The sequence below is a fragment of the Drosophila mojavensis genome, unplaced genomic scaffold (genome assembly GCF_018153725.1).
Source record: "Drosophila mojavensis isolate 15081-1352.22 unplaced genomic scaffold, ASM1815372v1 contig_80, whole genome shotgun sequence".
In the NCBI taxonomy this organism is placed as follows: domain Eukaryota; kingdom Metazoa; phylum Arthropoda; class Insecta; order Diptera; family Drosophilidae; genus Drosophila; species Drosophila mojavensis.
In genome coordinates, this window is record NW_025318906.1 from 11455541 (window position 1) to 11475558 (window position 20018).

At 42.7% G+C, this 20018-nt stretch overlaps 1 protein-coding gene across 2 annotated transcripts in view; it reads right to left on the reverse strand.

The window, feature by feature from the left end:
• Positions 1 to 858: 858 nt before the first annotated feature.
• The window catches only part of LOC6579526 (epidermal growth factor receptor), a 50768-nt gene continuing 31608 nt past the window's right edge, over positions 859 to 20018 (reverse strand). The window contains exons 1-6 of one of the 2 annotated variants that reach the window (XM_002005384.4): positions 16520 to 17092; positions 6009 to 6231; positions 4752 to 5932; positions 4545 to 4677; positions 2241 to 4452; positions 859 to 2169 (exon numbers count right to left, since the gene is read on the reverse strand). In XM_002005384.4, coding sequence (XP_002005420.2) covers positions 1936 to 2169; positions 2241 to 4452; positions 4545 to 4677; positions 4752 to 5932; positions 6009 to 6231; positions 16520 to 16829 — 4293 coding nt within the window. In that variant the 5' untranslated portion in view covers positions 16830 to 17092 and the 3' untranslated portion in view covers positions 859 to 1935. Of the gene's footprint in view, positions 2170 to 2240; positions 4453 to 4544; positions 4678 to 4751; positions 5933 to 6008; positions 6232 to 16519; positions 17093 to 20018 lie in introns of those variants that run through there. The other variant, XM_015163739.3, reaches the window with a different exon arrangement.

Sequence of the window (20018 nt, forward strand, 5' to 3'; positions counted from 1 at the left end):
CATATACATATAAATACCGACAAGCTCTACAATATGTGCAAAGTATAAATACTCAAATGAAAAAAAAAAAACACTTGAATAAATAAATAACAAAAAAAATTAAAGCAGTTTGCGCCCACTTTTAGCAAATTCCATTAAATTGTCTAATTGCGTATCTCAAAATAAACAAGAAAAAAACAAAAAAAAAAATTTAAATCAATTGAAATCAAATCGTTTTATTTAAATTGTCAACGGTTGAGATTCACATAGGCGCCATCTAGTGTTCAATACATCTAACACTAGCGCCATCTTCTTAGCACAAAGTAGTTACATCAGCAATACAATAGATGGCGCCAATGTATGGCAGTTAAGCTATTAATTTGAAGCACCATTTAAACTTAACTGCTAAACTTGCTCTCTCACTTATGCTCTGGATTTTGAAAAAGTAAATGTTTTGTCAACCTGCTGAAATTTCTGTTCGCCTGGTGCTTTAGCTGAATTTGAGTCCGAGTCGCGTGAGCTGAGCTCAGTGACGTAATTGGCGGCCCAGACGGGTATGCAACGAAATTTTGTAATTGCTAATTTTTAACTATCCGCTTTAACTTAGCCCAGCTATTTTTCTTGCACTCGAGGGAGGGATTTGTTTCTATGATGCGCGCTCCCATTGACTCCCACACAAATATCTAAGAATCCAATACTGTTTTAATCAAGATCGATAGAGTTCGTACATACGTTCCTATCCAATCTTATCAGCTGAAATTACACATAAACCATTAATAAAAAAATTTCGCTTTTATTTAAAAATCGTTTTATTTATTTCTAAATATGAATATACATATATTTTTTTCTGTAGGTACGTGTAAACTACTTGCAATTAAATTAAATTAAATTAAGATTTATATGTCCAATTGCATACGCAGCGTACTGAATCATTGTGAAGCAGACACGCATACAGATTAGTTGTTAGGCGTATTACAATCGCATTTTTATCGTTTAAATTATGTACATATTTATCTTTGTTCAATATAAAGTAGACTAAGGCTTAGGATTAATTACATTTCAGTTGTAATGTGCCAACAAATATTCGAAATCTTTAGGAGAATTGCATACTCGATGATGCATGGCACGCTCGGGATTTATTTGTTTATTTTTGTATTTATCGAAATTAAATTGTTTTTGTTTTTTTTTTTCATTTTTATATAAATTTTTTGAGGCCAAAAAATACAAATGTATCAGATCAGCGTCTATAATTAGATCAGTGGCCCGCAATATCGAACGAAGTTTTAAAAATTCTTAAACAGCTATACTATTTCCTAGGAACTATATCACAGTTGGAGACTACAAACTAGAAGCCTATAACTCTTAAAAGATACCTATGTCTATATATATAGATAAGATATTGATTTGATACAACTGCGAACTAGAAATAACTTTAGCTTAGTGGGTCGTTCCTTGCACTTCCAAAAACCTGAAGCCCACTCGAATAGATCCTTAGATCCGATTCGATTGTGATTCAAGTGCAAGTGCTGGTCGCGCAGGACGTCTAAGAAATGCACTATCGGTGTTTTGATCTCGTAATTACATTGAGTCTACAAGCGCTACATAAAATATACAACTAGTTCTCTACGTATCCTAAGTTGGTTGATATGGAGTGGGACATATAGATATATATATACGGAAAGGTCTTGCTAAGTACGCTACAGTGTAATAACGAGACTTTACATTCAAATGGGGGGAGTTTGGTTTTTACAACTACAGACGAATGGGGCTTTATCTATGATAACAGCATTCAGAAGGCACGCATCGGCAGCAACTGCATCCGCAACTGGCGATGGCTTCACAAGGCACTTGGGTACTACGTGGCAAGATTGATATCCAAAAACGGTTTGTTACATTCTGGCAGTATGTATGTATATGTGTGGGTGTGGGTGTGTGTGTGTGTGTGAGGATGTGTGGCTACACTCGCGTCTCGGTGCTGCGACTGCGCAGCAATTGCAGCGGCTGCAGCTCACGTTGCGTATCGTTGTAGTACTCATGATCGGAGCTGGTGGACTCGCTGCCCGGCATCTTCACCTCCATGCTGCCGGGCACACCTGCCACAGGTATGCCAATGGTTTGGGTGGGAATGGGCGCCTCGCCAGCGCTGAGTGCATTCAGCAGATACTCTGGATTATCCACGCTCACGGGCACCTGTTTGGGAGCAAGATAAACTTCAATTAGTATTCAATTCACACTTTAAGCTTATTCAATTCTCTACTTACGCCTATCACATCGATGTAGCCCGTGGCTGCTGCTGCCATGTTGTTGTTGGGATTGTTGCTGTTGTTGTTGTTGTTGTTGCTGCCATTACTCTGGCCAGTGGGCATCAGATAGTCATCCTCATCGACTGGCAGATCAAGTCGCAGATTGCCCACGCCCACTTCGCGGGCATTGGAGTCGGTTTCGTCATCGCCAACGCCTCCGCCACTGTTCGAATTCTTGTTGCTGGGATCCTTGCAGTAGCGATTGAGCTTGGGTATCTCGTCGGTGCCATCAGTGCGATGGCTGGGACCGGGCGCCGCCTTGGGCTGCAGATAGTCATCGGCCTCGACCAGGGGCTCGGACCCATCGGTGGTTGGCGCCAATTTGCGTATGAGATCCTTTTCATCCTGGCTGGTATAGGCGGGCAGCCTGGTGAACTTATCGCCGGGTATGACCAGGAAACGGCCCGGATCACGAGCGAACTCGGCAAACACGTTGGTCAGCTGCTTGAACGTCGGACGCAGATCGGCGTCCAGCTGCCAGCAGGAGAGCAAGGTGCAGTAAATGTCCAGGGAACAGATCTCGGGCTGCTCCAGTTTCAGGCCCATCTCGATGAGATCGGGTATATCCTTGGCCAGTATATTCTCATGTGGCCGCTGGCCAAAGGTCAGCAGCTCCCAAATCGTCACGCCAAATGCCCACACATCCGACTTACTGGAGAAGATGCGATGCCGGATGCACTCGAGCGCCAGCCACTTGATGGGCATCTTGCCACCGGCCGCCTTGTATTCATTGGACTCCAAGCTGAGCAGCTTGGCCAGGCCAAAGTCCGTAATCTTCACCAGCGATGGCGTCTGCACCAGGACATTACGTGCGGCCAGATCGCGATGCACCAGCCGCCGCTCCTCCAGGTAGGACATGCCCTTGGCTATCTGGGTGGACCAGTTGAGCAGCGCCTTGGATCCGATCTTGTCCCGATTGTTGCGCACATAGTCGAGCAGGCAGCCCAGCGGCATGAGCTGTGTGATCAGCATCATCTGCGAGGACATGCAGACGGCCAGCAGCTTGAGCAGATTGCCGTGCTCCACAGTTGCCATGGCGTAGGCCTCGTTGAGGAATTCCTGACTGGACTCGGCACCAGACGTCTTGAGCAGCTCCTTGATGGCAACAGGTATCTTGACATTCTCACCCTCCGGCACCCAGACACCCTTGTAGACACGTCCAAACGCGCCCATGCCCAAGACGCCGCCTTTGCGCAATTCCGCATCCTTGACGATTCGCAGCTTGCTGAGATTGGCGCCTATGTTGGAGGGACGCAGCGGCTCCGCGTCATCGCAGCCGAAGAATGCTTTGGCCAAGTCGTCGGTCTCCTTCTTCTCCTGCTGCTTCTGCCGGCAGATGTAGATGATGACGCTGAGCACACAGATCACAGGTATGAAGACGGCCACAAAGATGATGATGATCATGTTCACATTGAGGTTGGCGGTCACCTTGGAGCCGCGTGGCGGACTGGACACGCAGTGCGGTCCAATGAAGTGCGATTGGTAGTTGACATGCGGCTGCTCCGCCGGGCACTTGGAGGTGCAGTTGAACATGGTCGAATTGTCGTAGACCTCGCCCTCGGCAAACACCTTGAAGTTGACACAGGCCAAGCAGTCCTCCGCGCCGGGACCCGTGCAGCCCTTGCACTCCGGATGGCAAACGAAACACTCGCGCCTCTCCTCATCCGCATAGTGATCGCTCGGGCACTCGTCCTCGCACTGCTCCAGTCGCTTGTAGCGCGCGCACTTGGAGCAGACCTGCAGATGGAAGCCATAGTTGGTGCACAGCTCGCAGCGCGGATGGCACTTGCGACAGATGGCCTTGCCGGCCAAGGGCTTGAGCGAGCCCTGCTCCTGCGGATGCACATATTCCCAGTAGTAGCCGTCGGGGCACTTGTCGTCCTTGCGCAAGCAGCGCTCCACCGTCGCATCGGCATTGATGATGGCCAGATTGCACGTATTGCAGGCGCCGTGTCCAATCGTGTTCTTGGGTCCGGTGCAGCCCTCGCACGTCTCGTGGCACTTGCGGCAGATGCCAAAGTCCGCGTACTTGTCATCCGGACAGACGGTCACGCAGTGCTGCTCGTCGCGCACATGAACGCACTCGTCGCAGTGCTCGGCGCCGGGGCCGGAGCAGGTGCGGCACTCCGGATGGCATTTCTTGCAGGTCTTTGAATCGAACTGGTAGGTGCTGCAGAGTGAGAGAGAGACAGAGAGAGAGAGAGAGAGAGAGAGAGAGATGTTAGTAAAGAGTTAAGGCAACCAGAGTGATTTGCTACTCACTTGGAGACATTGCGACAGTCGGCTATGCAGGTGCCATTGTAGTTGAAGCTCTTGCAGTTCAAGCACTGCTCCGGTCCAGCGCCCCAGCAGCCATCGCTGTTGCATTGATCCGAACAGATTTGACCCGTTTTGCCTGCAAATATAGAGAGTGAGAGATAAGTTAAGCATACTGAATAGCTTCAACTGGAGAAATGAATATATACTTACGACACTCGGACGTATTTAGATTCTCATTGATGAACAGCTTCTGATCGTTGGTCTTCTGAATCGCGGCCCAGTGTATGCTGCTCACATAGCAGAGCTGCGTGTTGTGCTGTATGACGATGCTGCCGGAGTTGATGCGCTTCAGACTGCGCAGCTCCAGGCTGGATAGCGAGGACTTGACAATGGCCAGGGCGGCAAAGTAGCTCTCCATGAGCTGGCGACCGTGAATGACCTCCAGATTGCGAAAGTAGGAGAGATTCTTGAACTGCGGATGCACTCCCTCGATATTCAGATAGCCGGTGATCTCTTTGACCGTGGAGAAGACTTCGAGACGGTCGGGATGCATGGGTATATAGCGTGCGCCCATCGTGTAGTTCGCATAGATGTCCTGATAGCCCGAGAAGGTCTGGTCCAGCACTCGGATGTTGCCCTCGATCACGGTGCAGTTCTTGAACGAGTCAATGTTCCCGGAGTGGAGAACCGCAACGCCGGGACAGGTCTTGGGGCAGGGTCCGTTGCAGGCGACGCATTCGCCGTCCTTGGCCATTTTGTCCGAGGGGCAGCTGCGCACACAGGCGCCATTGTCCTTCAGCAAGTGTCCCGGACACTCACGCACACAGGTCGCGCCATAGGCGTACTTGCCCTCGGGATTGGCCTCCAGCTCATAGTTGGTCGGGTTGTATTTGCGCATGGGCGGGCACTCCTCCTTGCAGACGCCGTCATCGAAGAAGTTCTTGCACGCGATGCAATCCTTTTGCGTCGGTCCCGTGCAGCCGCCAGCGCAGAACAGGTGACAGCAGTCCCTCGGCCCAGAGCCGAAGCAACGGCCCTGCGCACACTGCGGCGCACAGGTGATCTTGCTGAACTTCTGGCAATTGTGCGCTCCCTCGCCCCAGCAGGCGCCGCGCTCGCACGACGGATGGCACGCCGGGCACGTGCGCTCCGCGGCCGTAAAGGTGTACGTGTAGTTGTAGTCGTCGTTGGCGCCCGACAGAATTTCGCGCCACACAATGGAGCGCGTGTGGCACAGATTGTAGTTGTTGAAGAAGCCAACCCAGCCAGCGAGTATATCGCGCAGCTCGGGCATCTCCAGGGTGTTCATCTTCGAGTATGTGGCAAACAGGGCGTATTTCTCCTCCTCAACAGTCAGGCTGAACAGCGTGCGGCCGCGAATGATTTGCAGTCTGCAGCAAAGAGAAAGACACAAATGGGGATTTAGATCGGCTGATGCTAAAGAGTTCTCAATAATGTGCTACTTACTTGGGAAATATCACATTCGTCACATCCACATGACTGATCAGTATATAGCCCGTTACCTCACGTATGTTGGCCAGGAAGCTCAGGTCCAGGTTGGGATCCTGCAGCCAGGTTAGCTCCAAATTGCCATCAACATAGGTGCAGTTCGTGTAACGATCGCGCAGATTACGATAATGATGCTCTCGATTCGAGGGCACAGACAGACGACTCTTTGTGCCAATGCAAACTGTAAGCAGAGGGAGAGAGAGAGAGAGAGAGAGAGAGAGAGGAAAAGATGAATTAGTATTTGAGTTGAAATTAATGAAACCATTTTCTAATATATCATTTTTAATAAGACTTGTGAATATATATTAATTATAATTAATAATACTCTAGAAACAGATTTCTTTCATGGGAAAATAAAAGCTATATTTAGATAAATAAGAGAAATTGATGAATGTATAGCCAAAGACTTGGCTTGACTTGAGCAAAGAGCAAAAGTGAAATAAAATTAAGAGGAATGCTTGGTATCATGTATAATCTAATAATTTATAGTTTATATAAGATTTGTTTTTTTTTTTTTAATTTTTTTTTTTTTTTTTAGATATTTCAACATAAATTCGGCAGTTTATTGAATTATATACATATATTTATTTATTATATGATATTATTATTATTTATCCATATTTTTTCAAGTTTTTCAACTCCAATTTCAGCAATTATCTTTTATTATATCTGAAACGCATCTACCCCATCTGAAGAGTACTCAAGTTAACTTTCTGAATTTATTAAATTAAAGATAATTCAGGGCGTCAAGTGAGTTTGCACAGGGAAAGTAAATACATTTCACGCTTGATTTCCGCGGAACATTGGATTGTGTGTGTGCGTGCGTGTGGGCTGGGCTTAATTGCGAGCCGTTGTCTAATTAGACGAAGGTAGGTGTTGAATTATGTGCTACAGGTGAATGCAAATGCTAAGAAATTATAAATTATAAATTAAAATCAAAGACCAAAGACCAAATTTCATTTGAATGATAAACGGAAATAGCTAGAGCTGGGAGAGCGCAAGTTTGTTGCCTAAGTCTTTTGTATTTAATGCTCGGAAGCAATGAAAACAACTTAAACAAAAACTTATAAAACAACAACGACAACAACAACAACAGCTAGCAGCAAGTGGGCGCTGCTGAGTCGCAGTTCAGTTGGCGTTTTCAATAATTAGCAGCCCACGCAGACTCCGAGTCAGACTGAGACACAGAGTTGGAGACCGAGACGGAGATGGGGATGGAGACGGGGCCGACTCCAATGACTGCTGTTATCATTAGTCAGCGACCTGTTTTAGCTGCCAGCAGAGTCAGCAGAGACGTTCGTACATCTTCCAGCTGCCATTGCCATTGATTTGCATGGCCTACTACTAGATGATTATGTGTATGAGCGCAGAGATTCTATGAAAAGGGCTACGTGGGTCGCCGCGCTCATCGTGTGGGCCGCAAAAGTGTGCCATGTCGCAGTTGGGGCTGGAGTTCGAAAGACATAGACACCCACTTGCAGCCAGCCAGCCAGCCCACCACTTGGGCACGCCCACCTCTGTTACTCAGCTAATTATCAAACGGAAAAAAAGAATGAAAGAGACGAAACAAAAAAATAAATTTTAAAAAAAATTATCGATAGCCATAAATATTGCGCATTTTATTGATTTCAGTTCGTGGAAAGGCACGAAAAAAAAAAAAGCGGAACAACAGTCGAAAAGAGTTTTAAAAATAATTATGAAGAAAGATATTGGATGCGAAAATATTGGCAGAAATATTTTGTTTGTCGCCAGAAATGCGAAATTCTTGAGTTGCTTGGGAAACGTAAAAAGAAAGACAAAAAAAAAAAACCAAAGAGAAGAAGTTAAATGCCTGCAGTTATGCGGCGCGATGCATGCCACACTGGACACACTGCGGCTTAAAGGCAACGGGGACAACAACAACAACAGTAAGCAGCAACGGCAGAATAAAAGGTGAGGCTGCAGTTGACATTGGGACGCGGCGCACATTGATCAAAAGCGGCTGCTGGCAAATCGAAGCGCAAAAATTTTCGTACAAATTCTTTGGCTTTGTTTTTGTCCTGCTGCTGCTGCTGCTGCTGTTTCTGTTGCTGATGATGATGATGCTGGCACGACGCAGAGTTAAGCGAGAGAGAGCCGAGCGAGCCGCTGGCCAGTTAAGGCAAGGCTGGCCACAGCCTCTTCGCCTTTAACTCCACTTCAGCCATTTCTCATACCGAACGCCGCATGCAACCCTTTTCAAGCCGCTTTATCGCGCACAATTTATCAGCAGCGTTTTTCATGTTGTGCTCCTTGCCTGAAACCTAAGACACGAACAGTGAACAGCGAGCAGCATCAGCAGCAGCGGGGAGCGGCTGGCGTTGGGGCTGGGTTTCTTGTGAAATGCTTCAGATGTTGCATATGCGATTTTTCTTTTGCGCCGCGGACACGCCCGCATTAACTCTGTCTGTCTGCCAGTGTGTGTGTGTGAATCCCTCTCTCTCAGTGTGTGTGTGTGTGTGGCAAAAAGGCTAATTTGTAATCCTTAGGCTAAGTGTCTCGACGCTAATGAGCGACTGTCTGCCTCTCGCGCTCTCTGCATATCTATCCACGTCCGTCAACAAATCAAAGTCATAATTCAAGCGAGATGTGCTCATTAAAACAAAAGACTTAGGCAACGAACTTGAATGTACTACTAGCCAAGAGAGGCTGGGCATTGCCGGGCGAGAGGGGCGGCCTGGCTGTGGGGTCAGCCTAGCAACGCTCATTGTATTTGTTTATCGATTGTATTTGTTCAGCCATCAACAACACGACGATGATGATGATGATGATGATGATGATGACGACGACGACGACTCGATTTCAACTTCGCCCTCTGCCTGGCCCTAGCTACGCCTGCTGCCCCCCGTTTCTCCAGCCTTGCCATGTGCTGTGCTGACGCGCTGATTAATAGACCCAACCGCATTCCAAGCTTTGCCTCGCCGTGCTGACTTTCTAAATATTGTGTTTATTTTTTTTTCGAATTTTTCTTCAACCTCAGCTTCGATTTTTTTGCTGCTGGTGAAAAGGCCACAAACCGAGAAACTCAGCAAGAGAAAGAGAGAGAGAGGGGGGGAGATTGAGAGGCGGGACGGCATTTCGTGTGGCAAGTCAAACGGCTGCATAATCGATTTGAATGCTGCAACTGCGGCGACTAGAACTTCAACTTCTAGACACGAGCGTCGTCTCTATGCGCGCCTCAGACTCCGAGCCAAAAGCAACAGGCGGGACTTTAGACTCGAAGCGAGGCACAGCTAACACAGCTAACATAGCTCGCTATTCGAATCTCAGTTTCAGACTCGCTTAGCCGGTTCTGACTGCGTGCTGTTCTTGCTGCTGTTCTTGCTGCTGTTGTTGCTGTTGTTGTAGTCGCTCACGTTTATGTGGCTTGCCCCTCAGCTCTACCTCTACACCATCATCATGGTCCTCATCTTCGTCTGCTGCTTCTTCTGTTCTTTTTCCCTCTAGCTGTCTGTCAGCTTGTCTCTCTGTTCGTTCGTTCGTTCGTCCGTCCGTCCGTCCGCCTGCCCGTCTGTTGTATTCTGTCTGTTTGTGTGTATTTTCATTTCGTGGAAAAGATTTTTAACTCTGTTGGCCGTACGAACCATCTGGATTGCCGAGCGTTCGGCTCTTCGCTTCTACAACCTTTCCCTCAGGCCGACAACAACAACAACAACAACAGCAACAGCAACAATAAAGGCCATAGATTTTTGTTGTAAAATAACAAAAGATTTAAAAGGGCATTAAGCATGCTTTGTTTTTTACCTACACCGAATCTATGTTTGCTCAGCATGTCCCCTGCCCCGGCTCGGCCCGGCCCTGCCTTGCCCTGCCCTAGCCCCAAGACGTCCCATCGAACTACGCAGATTCTGATCAAATACCCAAAAAAGAAATTACAAGGCGTCAGCCGTTATTGCCTCAAGCTGTTGCCCACAATCTCAACTGAGGCAAGTACATTGATCTCTAAGCAAAATACAATAAAGACTACGGTGAAAGTTCGTCATAAATCGAGACAGAGCTCTATATACTCTATATATATACATATATCTATATGTATGCAGATGCAGCGCCTGTGATTAGGTGTCATGGACTGTGTGCCTGTTTGTTTTTTTTTTTTTTTTCTTTTGCTGTGGCAACAGCAATTTTTCTGTTAGCCACTGCCGCGCGCAGTTGCCACATAAATAATTCATAACTGTTTTGCGACAATTCAGTCGCGGCACGCGTTCAATTTACAATGAAATTGTGTAAACGCGCTTAATAAATTCATTTGTGACTGGCCATTAAATGCACGCAGCTCATTACAGCCGCTGCTCCGGCTAAGCTCGCCTGTCTATCTAACCCGCTCCCTCTCTACATCCCTCTCTCTCTCTCTCTCTCGCTCATTTACTCTGTGTGTTAGCCACAAGCCGAGCTGATCTGGCGCTTGGTTACGTGCGCGGATTTTGCAAAATAATTCTGCAATGCGGCAACTTTCTTTCATAAGTTGTTGTTGTTGTAGTGATTGTTGCTGCTGCTGCCGCTGCTGCTCTTCTTGTTGTTGTTGTTGTTGTATGTATATTCTATGTCGTGGCATCACGAAGACAAAGGCAAATAAGCGCAACGAGCGAAGCGGCCAAGCGATCGAGCTGCAAATCTTTCGCAGAAAACGCTGCAAGCGCATCTTCAGCAAATTTTGTTGCGAGGCGGCAACGCGGCAGATCATGCAACAACAAAGCACCGACAAGGCCTGTTATTGGCCAAAAAGAAGAAAACAGCTAAAAAAAACTAAAGACCTCAAGCCACAAAATGCTGGCCCTGGCTACAGCTGCGCTGCGTTGCTTTGTTGCCCATTTCGTGTTCGATGCGCGTTCATTTAGTTTTGAGCACAACAATTGGGCGCAGGTCGTGCCTCACGACAACAACAACAACAGCAACTATAGTAATAGCAACAGCTACAATGAGAGTTGCAGGCAGATGCAGCAGCAGCAGCAACAGCTAAAGAAAAGCTAAGCAAACAATGCTGCCCATTAGATAAGCCTGCCGATTGCGCTTTGTGCAAAGTCCAAGCTGACAGCCAAACAGAGAGAGAGAGAGAGAGAGAGAGAGAGAGGGAGAGAGAGAGAGATGGAGAGAGGCAAGCAGAATCAGCAGCAAAGGCTGGCTTAATGAGCACGCCCTGGCGCTATTTTTGGTGTGAGTTCAATATCTTGGCTCAAAAGCATTTTCAGCTATTTTTAGGCATAGAATCAAGCCAACAACGACAACGACAACAACAACAACAATACCAACAATATTTTTATACGTGGGCTGCTGCGAGTCCGCGGAAGCTGTTGCTGCTGAGGCTTCGACTCAGACTATGACTCTGGCTGCTGCAAGTTTCGAAATCGAAACGCCCACACAAAAAAAGAATACACAAACACACGTACACACATACACAGACACTTACATATAGCTATAAACTAGCTTTTAGGGTGGACCACAGAGGCAAGACGCAAAATGTTTGTGACCAAAGTGCAGCAGCAATTGAAAATTAAAGAAAAAGTGTCGTAAAATGTGTAAGTACAAATAGATGTGTGTGTGTGTGTGTGTGTAAGCAGAGAGAGAGTGGGAGAACAAACAAAAGAGAACATTTAAAGCAGAGAGAGCGCAGGCTCTGCTAAGAGAACAGCGCAGTCGCAGCAGCCAGCGCTTAGCTGCAATTGCTTGCAGTTGAGGCACATCTGTGTCTGTGTGTGTAGATTTAGAAAACCAGTATTTCTATAAAGACTAGGTACTGCGCACTCTACACCATAGTTGACTAACAGCAACAACAAAACTGGCATTAAGGTTCAACATATATAAGAAAAAAAACAACAACAACAACAAGAATTCGCAACTGGCGATTTTTCTTATATGATGTCTTAATCAGGAATTATAGAAAATGCTATGCAAAGTAAGCAATGCGCACACAGCTGCAGCTGCACACAGACTCAAGCTAGACTCTCACACATACAATCACTCACTCTCTCACACAAACACAGACGCACACACTCACACTGTAAGAGTGAGCGCGTGCCTGACGCTGTAATTAGCCAGAGCTTACACCATTTTATGGGGCTAGCTCTCAGTGGATGCTGATGTTGTTGTTGCTATGTCTCCACAGGCACACTATGGAATGTGGTTTTTCAAGCAACAAAACACAAAAACACACACACATACACACAGTTAGAGCTAGGCAGGCAAAAGCCAGCTTGGGAGACCTTTCTGTTCAGCTAGAATAGGCGCATTCACTCTCGAAATCTTTTGGACCAAGCTTTGTTTGGCCTGGCCAAAAGGCATTCAAGTGCAGCCCGCAAGCAAACAACAACAAAAAAAAAGAAATAAAAGGTAGACAAAAGCAGGAAAAACAAGAAAAGCAATAAAAAGTTAACATCAACTTTAACGTTTTAAATACTTAGGGAAATTATGACAAAGTTGTACCAAACATGTTTTTTATACAAACATATTTTTTTTTCTTATTTTGCAAATGTAATTTGATTTTTAAACAGATTATTTAACAATTAAAAAAGTAGCTTTATTCGATTTAGTCCATAAAGGGAACAAAGAATAGTTCACATAGAAAAGACAGATATGGACAACAAAGCATGCTCTATATATGGAAAGCATTTTTCTCAAGCCTAATGAAGACAATCCTAGGCAAACAGGCATTTGTATTTTTGCCTTTTCATTTCTAAAAAATTTTAAATACTATGCGATTAATAGATGATATATTTTATATATAGATATATTGTATATATATTTTGTATATATTATATATTTAATATATGAGAAATGTATATCTAAAAAATATAATAGCATAAATTTAGCATCATAATTTAACCAGTATTAATTTAATATCCCAAGGCATTTTAACATTCATTTACTGTTAAGCTACATGCGCTGTAATGTAATGCTCTTTTCAGCTCTGTTAACAATAACAGAGCTTTGCAAATGCGCCTTGGGCATATTAAATTTTTGCTTTGGATATTTTATTTGCACTTTTTTCCCACTTAAAAATTTCCCTATTGTGACATCTGCTGGCCATTCAAGCGCAATCTTAGGCAAATGACAGTTAAATAAACTTCCTTAACAACACTTTTATTTAACAATACCGCCAATTGTCCTCGAACAGCAATGTCTCCCCCTCATTGTTAGTTTGTGTGCTACAAATTGCCTTGATTCGGTACATAGTTTTGTATGTTTATCCAACTTGAATTGCACGTGCGGCTCAGCTCGTCTCGGCTTGACATTTATTTGCATATTTGTTGCAGCTGTGCTTATTTACAACCACAACGAATCGTCATAAAAAATAACTGAAAGCGAGTTTGTAGTGGTGCAAAATATAACAATATCTTATATAGTGGGCAACTAGAAGTTCAACAGAAATCGGAAATTGGACCCAAAGTCAATTCAAACAATTGGCCATAGTGTCTGGCGTGTGTGAATTCCCCAAGGTAGGCCCATTAAATAAGTGAGGCTTATCGGGTCAATATTATTGCTCGATTTCTTATCTAACCATATCCGGCGAAGAGCGAATTAAATCATTATAATATTGTGCGCCACACATCCATACACACACACATACACACTCGTAGGTGGCTAAAGCCATTAGCATAAGGGCAACTCGCGATAGCCCCAACGCGGCTAAACAAATATTTGTTCAATTGCAAAGATGGGGACTACATTTATTAATTTGCAGCTACAAGATCAGTGAATATCGACAACGACTACATGGTGCACGAGTGCTGTGAGGGGAGTGGGCGGAGTGAGGACTGTGCAGCAGAAAATTGTTAACTTATTTGCCCGCCAAATGCAAATATTTGCGCCAAAGTATTGAACAAACAAATGTTTTGCTCAACGATGCAAACAAAACAAAAATATAAATGAGAAAAAAAAAACACACGCGCAATATGTTTTTTTTTTTTTTTTTTTATCTATTAATTTTGGGGTATAGAGGGGCATATTAAATAGATTCTATGAACAAAATTATAGCTAGATAAAGCGAGAGAAGGAAAAGAAAGATTAACATTGTGATTTATAGAAAATAAATAACCAAGAGTGAGTACAAACTGAAGATTTTAGATATTTATGAATATATTTGAAAAGTTTTTTTATTCAATAATTAAAATACAAATATAAATATAAATTCAGAATAAAAGTGCATGTAAAATCATTGAAAATCCAAAACAGAAGCTCTATAAATTTATCATAAAACATTTTAGATATTAGATCAGCTATATATTGCATAATTTTTGTTTTGCATAATAACTTGATCTAAACAATAAAATAACTTAAAATATCATAAAACATGAGAAATACTATAAAGAATAGTCTCTGATAAAGACTCAGCCAATGTTTATGGCTGCCATTTGGCAATCAACTCCGCATGAGTAGCGTATGAAAACAGCTTCAGATACGAGTTTAGAGACAGCTAATAAACATATTACAAAAGTGACAAAAATGTTTATAAATATGTTTACAGATATTTGACTAAATGAACTGAAAAGACTTGAAGACATTGTGGGCTCTGGCAATAAACATTTGTTATGTACGTTAACATATTGAGCTGCCCTCGACTGTTGACTGTTATGGGTTCTCATTAATTTTCAAGCTGAGCGAAAAGCAAATTGTGAGTTGAGAATTGTGAATTGCGATACTTGCGATGTCAACAAATTGAGTCGCCATCTTAGCTGGAAATTGTGTCGTTCACTCGATCGTTGTTGTTGTTGTTGTTGTTGTTGCTGACAAAGAGAAATGGCTAATATACTTGAAAATACAACAACAATAAGAACAACAACAAAGTCGTCAATGAGTCTTATGCTCAAAAAACAGAGCTAAATACAAAAATAAAAAAAAAAAAAAAATGAAAACGATTTCTGTTTGTTTGTAATTTTCGAGTTGGTTACGAAATGCGCCCCAAAACAGTAGAAATTCTTAAGAGGGTTTTGTGTTTGTAGAACGGATTGATAATAAAACAACAATAATAAGCTAGTGGCTGGGGGTGGAGCAGCGGCGACTGGGTCGAACGCCCAAGTCAAGAGAGCAGCGGCCTCAACTGGGCACAGGTAAATGCTAAAGGTACGAAATGCCAACAAAGGCAGCCCAAAAAGTGGAACCCAAACTGTAACCGAAATCAAACATTGGTTGCAATGCAGCACGTACGATAAGATAAGCATAGCTGCATAAAACACACACACACTCACACCTTCAGATACTGATACAGATACAGATACAACTGTGGCTATAGCTACAGCTACAGCTACAGCTACGTACTTAGCTGCAAGTAAATACAAGTATTTTTTTGGGTATTTGTCGCCGTTGTTGTTGTTGTGTTTTTGAAGTGGATTTTTTCGGGCCAAATGCCTTGATATGATTATGATATATGGGCACGCAAATCTACATAAACACCAGACAATCAAACAATCATGATGGATGCACATGTGTGCATACATGACTGATGATCTGTGAGCGAGAGCGAGAGACAAAGCTGAAGACGACGATTGTCATAAAACAGGTTCAACTTGTCGCTTTGTCTTCTTATTGTTGCTATTGTTGTTATTGTAGTTCTACGAAAAGCCAAGAACGCATTCAATTAAAAGTGAGAAAAAAAAATCAATTTGAAATATCCATAGCCGACCTTGGAATAAGTTGTCTTTTTTCTAACAATAATAGACTACGACAAAAGTTTCCGCGTTGAAATCCCTAGCGGGTAAACCATTTCCATAACTATGTCTAGGCATGACTTTAACTAATACTTGGATTCATAGGGTAAAATGTTAAGAAAAATATAGCAAAAGGCAAAGTGGAGCCCTAAATGTTTGTTTGTCTGCTTTAAGTCTTGATGTGAAATTTCAATTTTCACGTTATATCTGTTCTGAGAAATATCACGTATGGTTTACTAGCTTCAGCTCTACCTTATATACTTGATTTTTATATATGTATATATATTATTTATATTCGCCATATTGTATTTTGCACAATTCCACTTAATTGATATGATAAAGTTATAATAGATAAAGCAACAGAGGTTGAGTATAGTATGATATCATCTATAAGCCCAATTATGCGAAATAAATATCAATAAGCATGTATAAATATATTTGTAAGTAATTCCGGGCTTTTGCCCACAAGCTTTTAGGCAACAGTCATCAAATATTTGTCTAATTATAAATAGCATAGCAGTGCTCAAATGTTCAATTGGTTAAGTCTAGCCTTATAAATATCAATAATAAACTGTAGGACTTCAAATTACAAATATTTTAAATACTGTTAACGGCAAACTGTTAACAACACCTTAAAATGCCTTCCAAATGTGTGTAACAGTCTAAGATAAGTAATCAGACCGGAAATCATTTGCTATATATTCCTAGAGGATCAACCATAACAGCAATGCAGTTAACAGCGTAATGTTAACGTGGCTTTAGCATTCATAGACATGCTATAATTCTGTTCTCGTATCATTGTTTGGCACTTACTTTTGCCCTTGGGGAATGTGTCCTTGTTGTTGTCGCCGATGGAGCTGCCGCTAGCGATGAGCGCAGCGCTGCTCGCTGCCGCTGCCGCCGCTGCAGCCCGCTCGTGATTGCCACTGCCGCCGCCGCGATTGCGTGCACGGCTCGCATTGTTGCGATAGGCATCCTGATGGCGCTGCTTGCTGTTCTGGCGGGCATAGCGATCCCTGGCCGCCAAGACGGGCCACATGCAGATGCAGTGGACCAGCAGCAGCAGCAGCAATGGCAAGTAGAAGCTGCTGCCGCGGCGCCTGAACAATTTGAAGATGCGCATCTCACGGGCAACTTATTTGCGGATTGAGTCTATGACGTCTGTGACGTCATGAGTGTGTGTCTATGACAGATTCTGAAACGGGCCACAACACTTGCAGCGTTCTGGCTGCTTTCCGTATTCTGCTTGACACTTTCAGCTCGGTTTTGAGCGTGTTGTTTTTCGCGTTCTCAGCTCAAAAGATATCGACGAAAAAACAACCAACAAAAAATAAACAGGCCAACAACAATTTCTGCTACGTTTTGCGTGCCAAAAACAACAAATTTTAACCAACTCTTTCACTGCGTTTTATTGCTGTTGTTGTGGTCGCTGCAATTGGTGTGTGCGTATGTGTGCGCTTGTATTTGTGTTGGTATTTGTATTTGTATCTGCTGCTTGCTTTTTTTTTTTTTTTTGTTTAGCTTTTTTTTTTTTGTATAGGAACCAGTTTCACATTACGAAGGCTTTTGTTGTTGTTTTTGTTGCTGGTAGCTTTTCAGTTCTCTTTTTCGAGTTCGACTCAGCACAGCTTTCGGTGTCTGTGGCCGTGCCTGTGTGCGTGTGTATGAATGTATGTGTGTATATACGTATGTATTTTGAGGTTAGGGAGCGCGCGCAGGGGCAGCCTGTTTAAAAGCTAAATGCAATAGCGTTAACAGTTGTTTTTGCTGATATTCCTTTTGTTGTTTTGGGCCATCTCACTGCTCTCACACACACACATATACAGCTGCAGCTGCACTTTATTTTATTTTTACTTTTTATGTTTTGTCTCTGTCTCACCAATTAGCAATGGAATCACTATATTTTTTCGTTATATATCACTTTGCTGCTGCTGCTTCTTCTTTTTCTCAATGCTAAACAAGAGCTTTGCAGTGGCTTAACTCCACTCTCTATTTGTGTGTTATTTTATGGCCAAGTATTATATTCGATTAGCACTAAATTAGCGGCAAGTCGCGACAGAGAGAAAGAGAGAGAGAGAGAGACAGAGAGGGCAACCGAGATACGATCTGCAGCGTTTGTCGAGTAAAGCGTTCGTCGCCTGGACTTGTGGGCACTTCGCGTCTGCGCAGCGTCACGTTAAAGTCGAAACTGATGCCGAAACCGACATCGCGATATGCACAGCGCAGAGTGAACACCAACTTACACACACACACACGCGTACACATGCACACCAATACACCAACACACATGCACAGTCAGTTGAGCTCACGGCGAGTTAGGTAAAGAGCGTACGTCTATAAAAGACAACAGGTAAACGGCGTTGGTAAATGTTGAAGGTTTTTCTTAAATGAAACACGGTATATGTAGGCGCAACACAAAAAGTTTATTTAACACAATATTCAGTAACAAGTACACTTCTTCACGTACCGCGACAATTTGAACTTAACTAACCGAGCCGACACACTGACATTGATCTTACACAATGAACTTACTGAATGAACTTTGGCTCGACTTACAGCGCGCTTATATACCTACTTCTACTGCATATCGAATGTTCTGGATGTCTCCTTATGCTTCTATGTTTGCGTCTATTTCATAATCCAGAACATTCGGTTTCTTATTCTAGAGACAAATGTGCGATCAGCCGACGACTGTGTTTACCGTTAGCTCAAATGCTCACTTGATGATGAGTTTTTCGAGATCAATCCTCAACACCCTCCCTAAAACTCAACATCTCTATAACAAATTTGTCCCTTATTCTTCATTCCCAATTTCTCTCTTAGATACAAAAAATCTGGGCTTTGGCAAAGCTTTAGTAAAAATGTCAGCGATCTGCTCTTCACTCTTTACATACCTTACATCTATCTCATCTTTCTCAAATAAATCGCGTACAAAATGATATTTAACATCTATATGTTTGCTTCGTTGATGAAATTCAGGATTTTTGATTAGCTTAATCGCACTTATATTATCTATAAACAAGATGTAGTTACTTAAATTAATGTTACAATCAAAAAACAATTTCTTTAGCCATATCATTTCCTTACTTGCTAGAGCTGCACTTACATATTCGGCTTCTGTTGTTGATAAAGCTACACATTGTTGTTTTTTACTTTGCCACGTTATTGCAGCATTCGCATATTTACACAAAATTCCAGATGTAGATTTCCGAGTTTTCTTATCACCTGCATAATCAGCATCACTATATGTCTCAAAAATATTATTATTTTTACTGTATAAAATTCCCAAATCCATCGTTCCTTTCAAATAACGAAATATTCTCTTAACTAACGTCCAGTGATGCTGCTTCGGGTTTTCTAGCTCTCGGGAAACTACATTAACAGAAAAACTTATATCTGGCCTTGAAACAACTTGTAAAAACATTAAATTTCCTACTGCTTCGCGGTAAGGTGCATTACAATTATTTTGTTCAGATACATTTTCATCATAATTACATTCAACTGGCGTGGAGACAATGTTCGCATTTATCATATTAAATTTTTCTAAAATTTTCTTTATATAATTTTCTTGATATATGAAGATAGAACCATTTGGCTGCTTCAGTATTTCTATTCCTAAGAAGCATGTTACATTTTTTGTACTTGTTATTTTAAATTCCTTGCTCAAATTCTCAAATAGATTATCAATTAAAAATTCATTGGATGCAGCAATTAACCCGTCATCTACATAAATCGTTAACAAAATTCTGTCATTATTTTTAGAGTATATATAAAAACATGGATCTGCAATACTTTGTGTAAATCCCAAATTTTTAATAACATTTGCAAAATGCTCTGTCCAGCACCTCGGAGCTTGTTTTAACCCATACAAACTCTTCAACAATTTGCAAACAGAAGAGGTACCATCTTCGAAACCCTCTGGCTGATGCATATAAATATTTTCCTTAAGAGTACCATATAAAAAGGCTGTTTTTACATCAAACTGACCAAGAAATAGATTTTCTTGAGCAGCTACACTTAACAGGAATCTCACGGTATCAAATCTAACTACAGGGCTAAAAGTCTCTTTATAATCGATCCCTTCCTTTTGTGAATAACCCTTAATAACTAAACGCGCTTTATACCTTTCCGAGCCGTCTGGATTGAGCTTCTTTGTATAAACCCATCTACTATTGATAACCTTTTTATTTTCAGGTTTTGGAACAAGAACCCAAGTTCTATTTTCATGTAAAGAATTAATTTCTTCTTGCATCGCAGTTTGCCAGTACTCTTTATCATCAGACTTTAACGCTTCATTATAATTTAAAGGCAA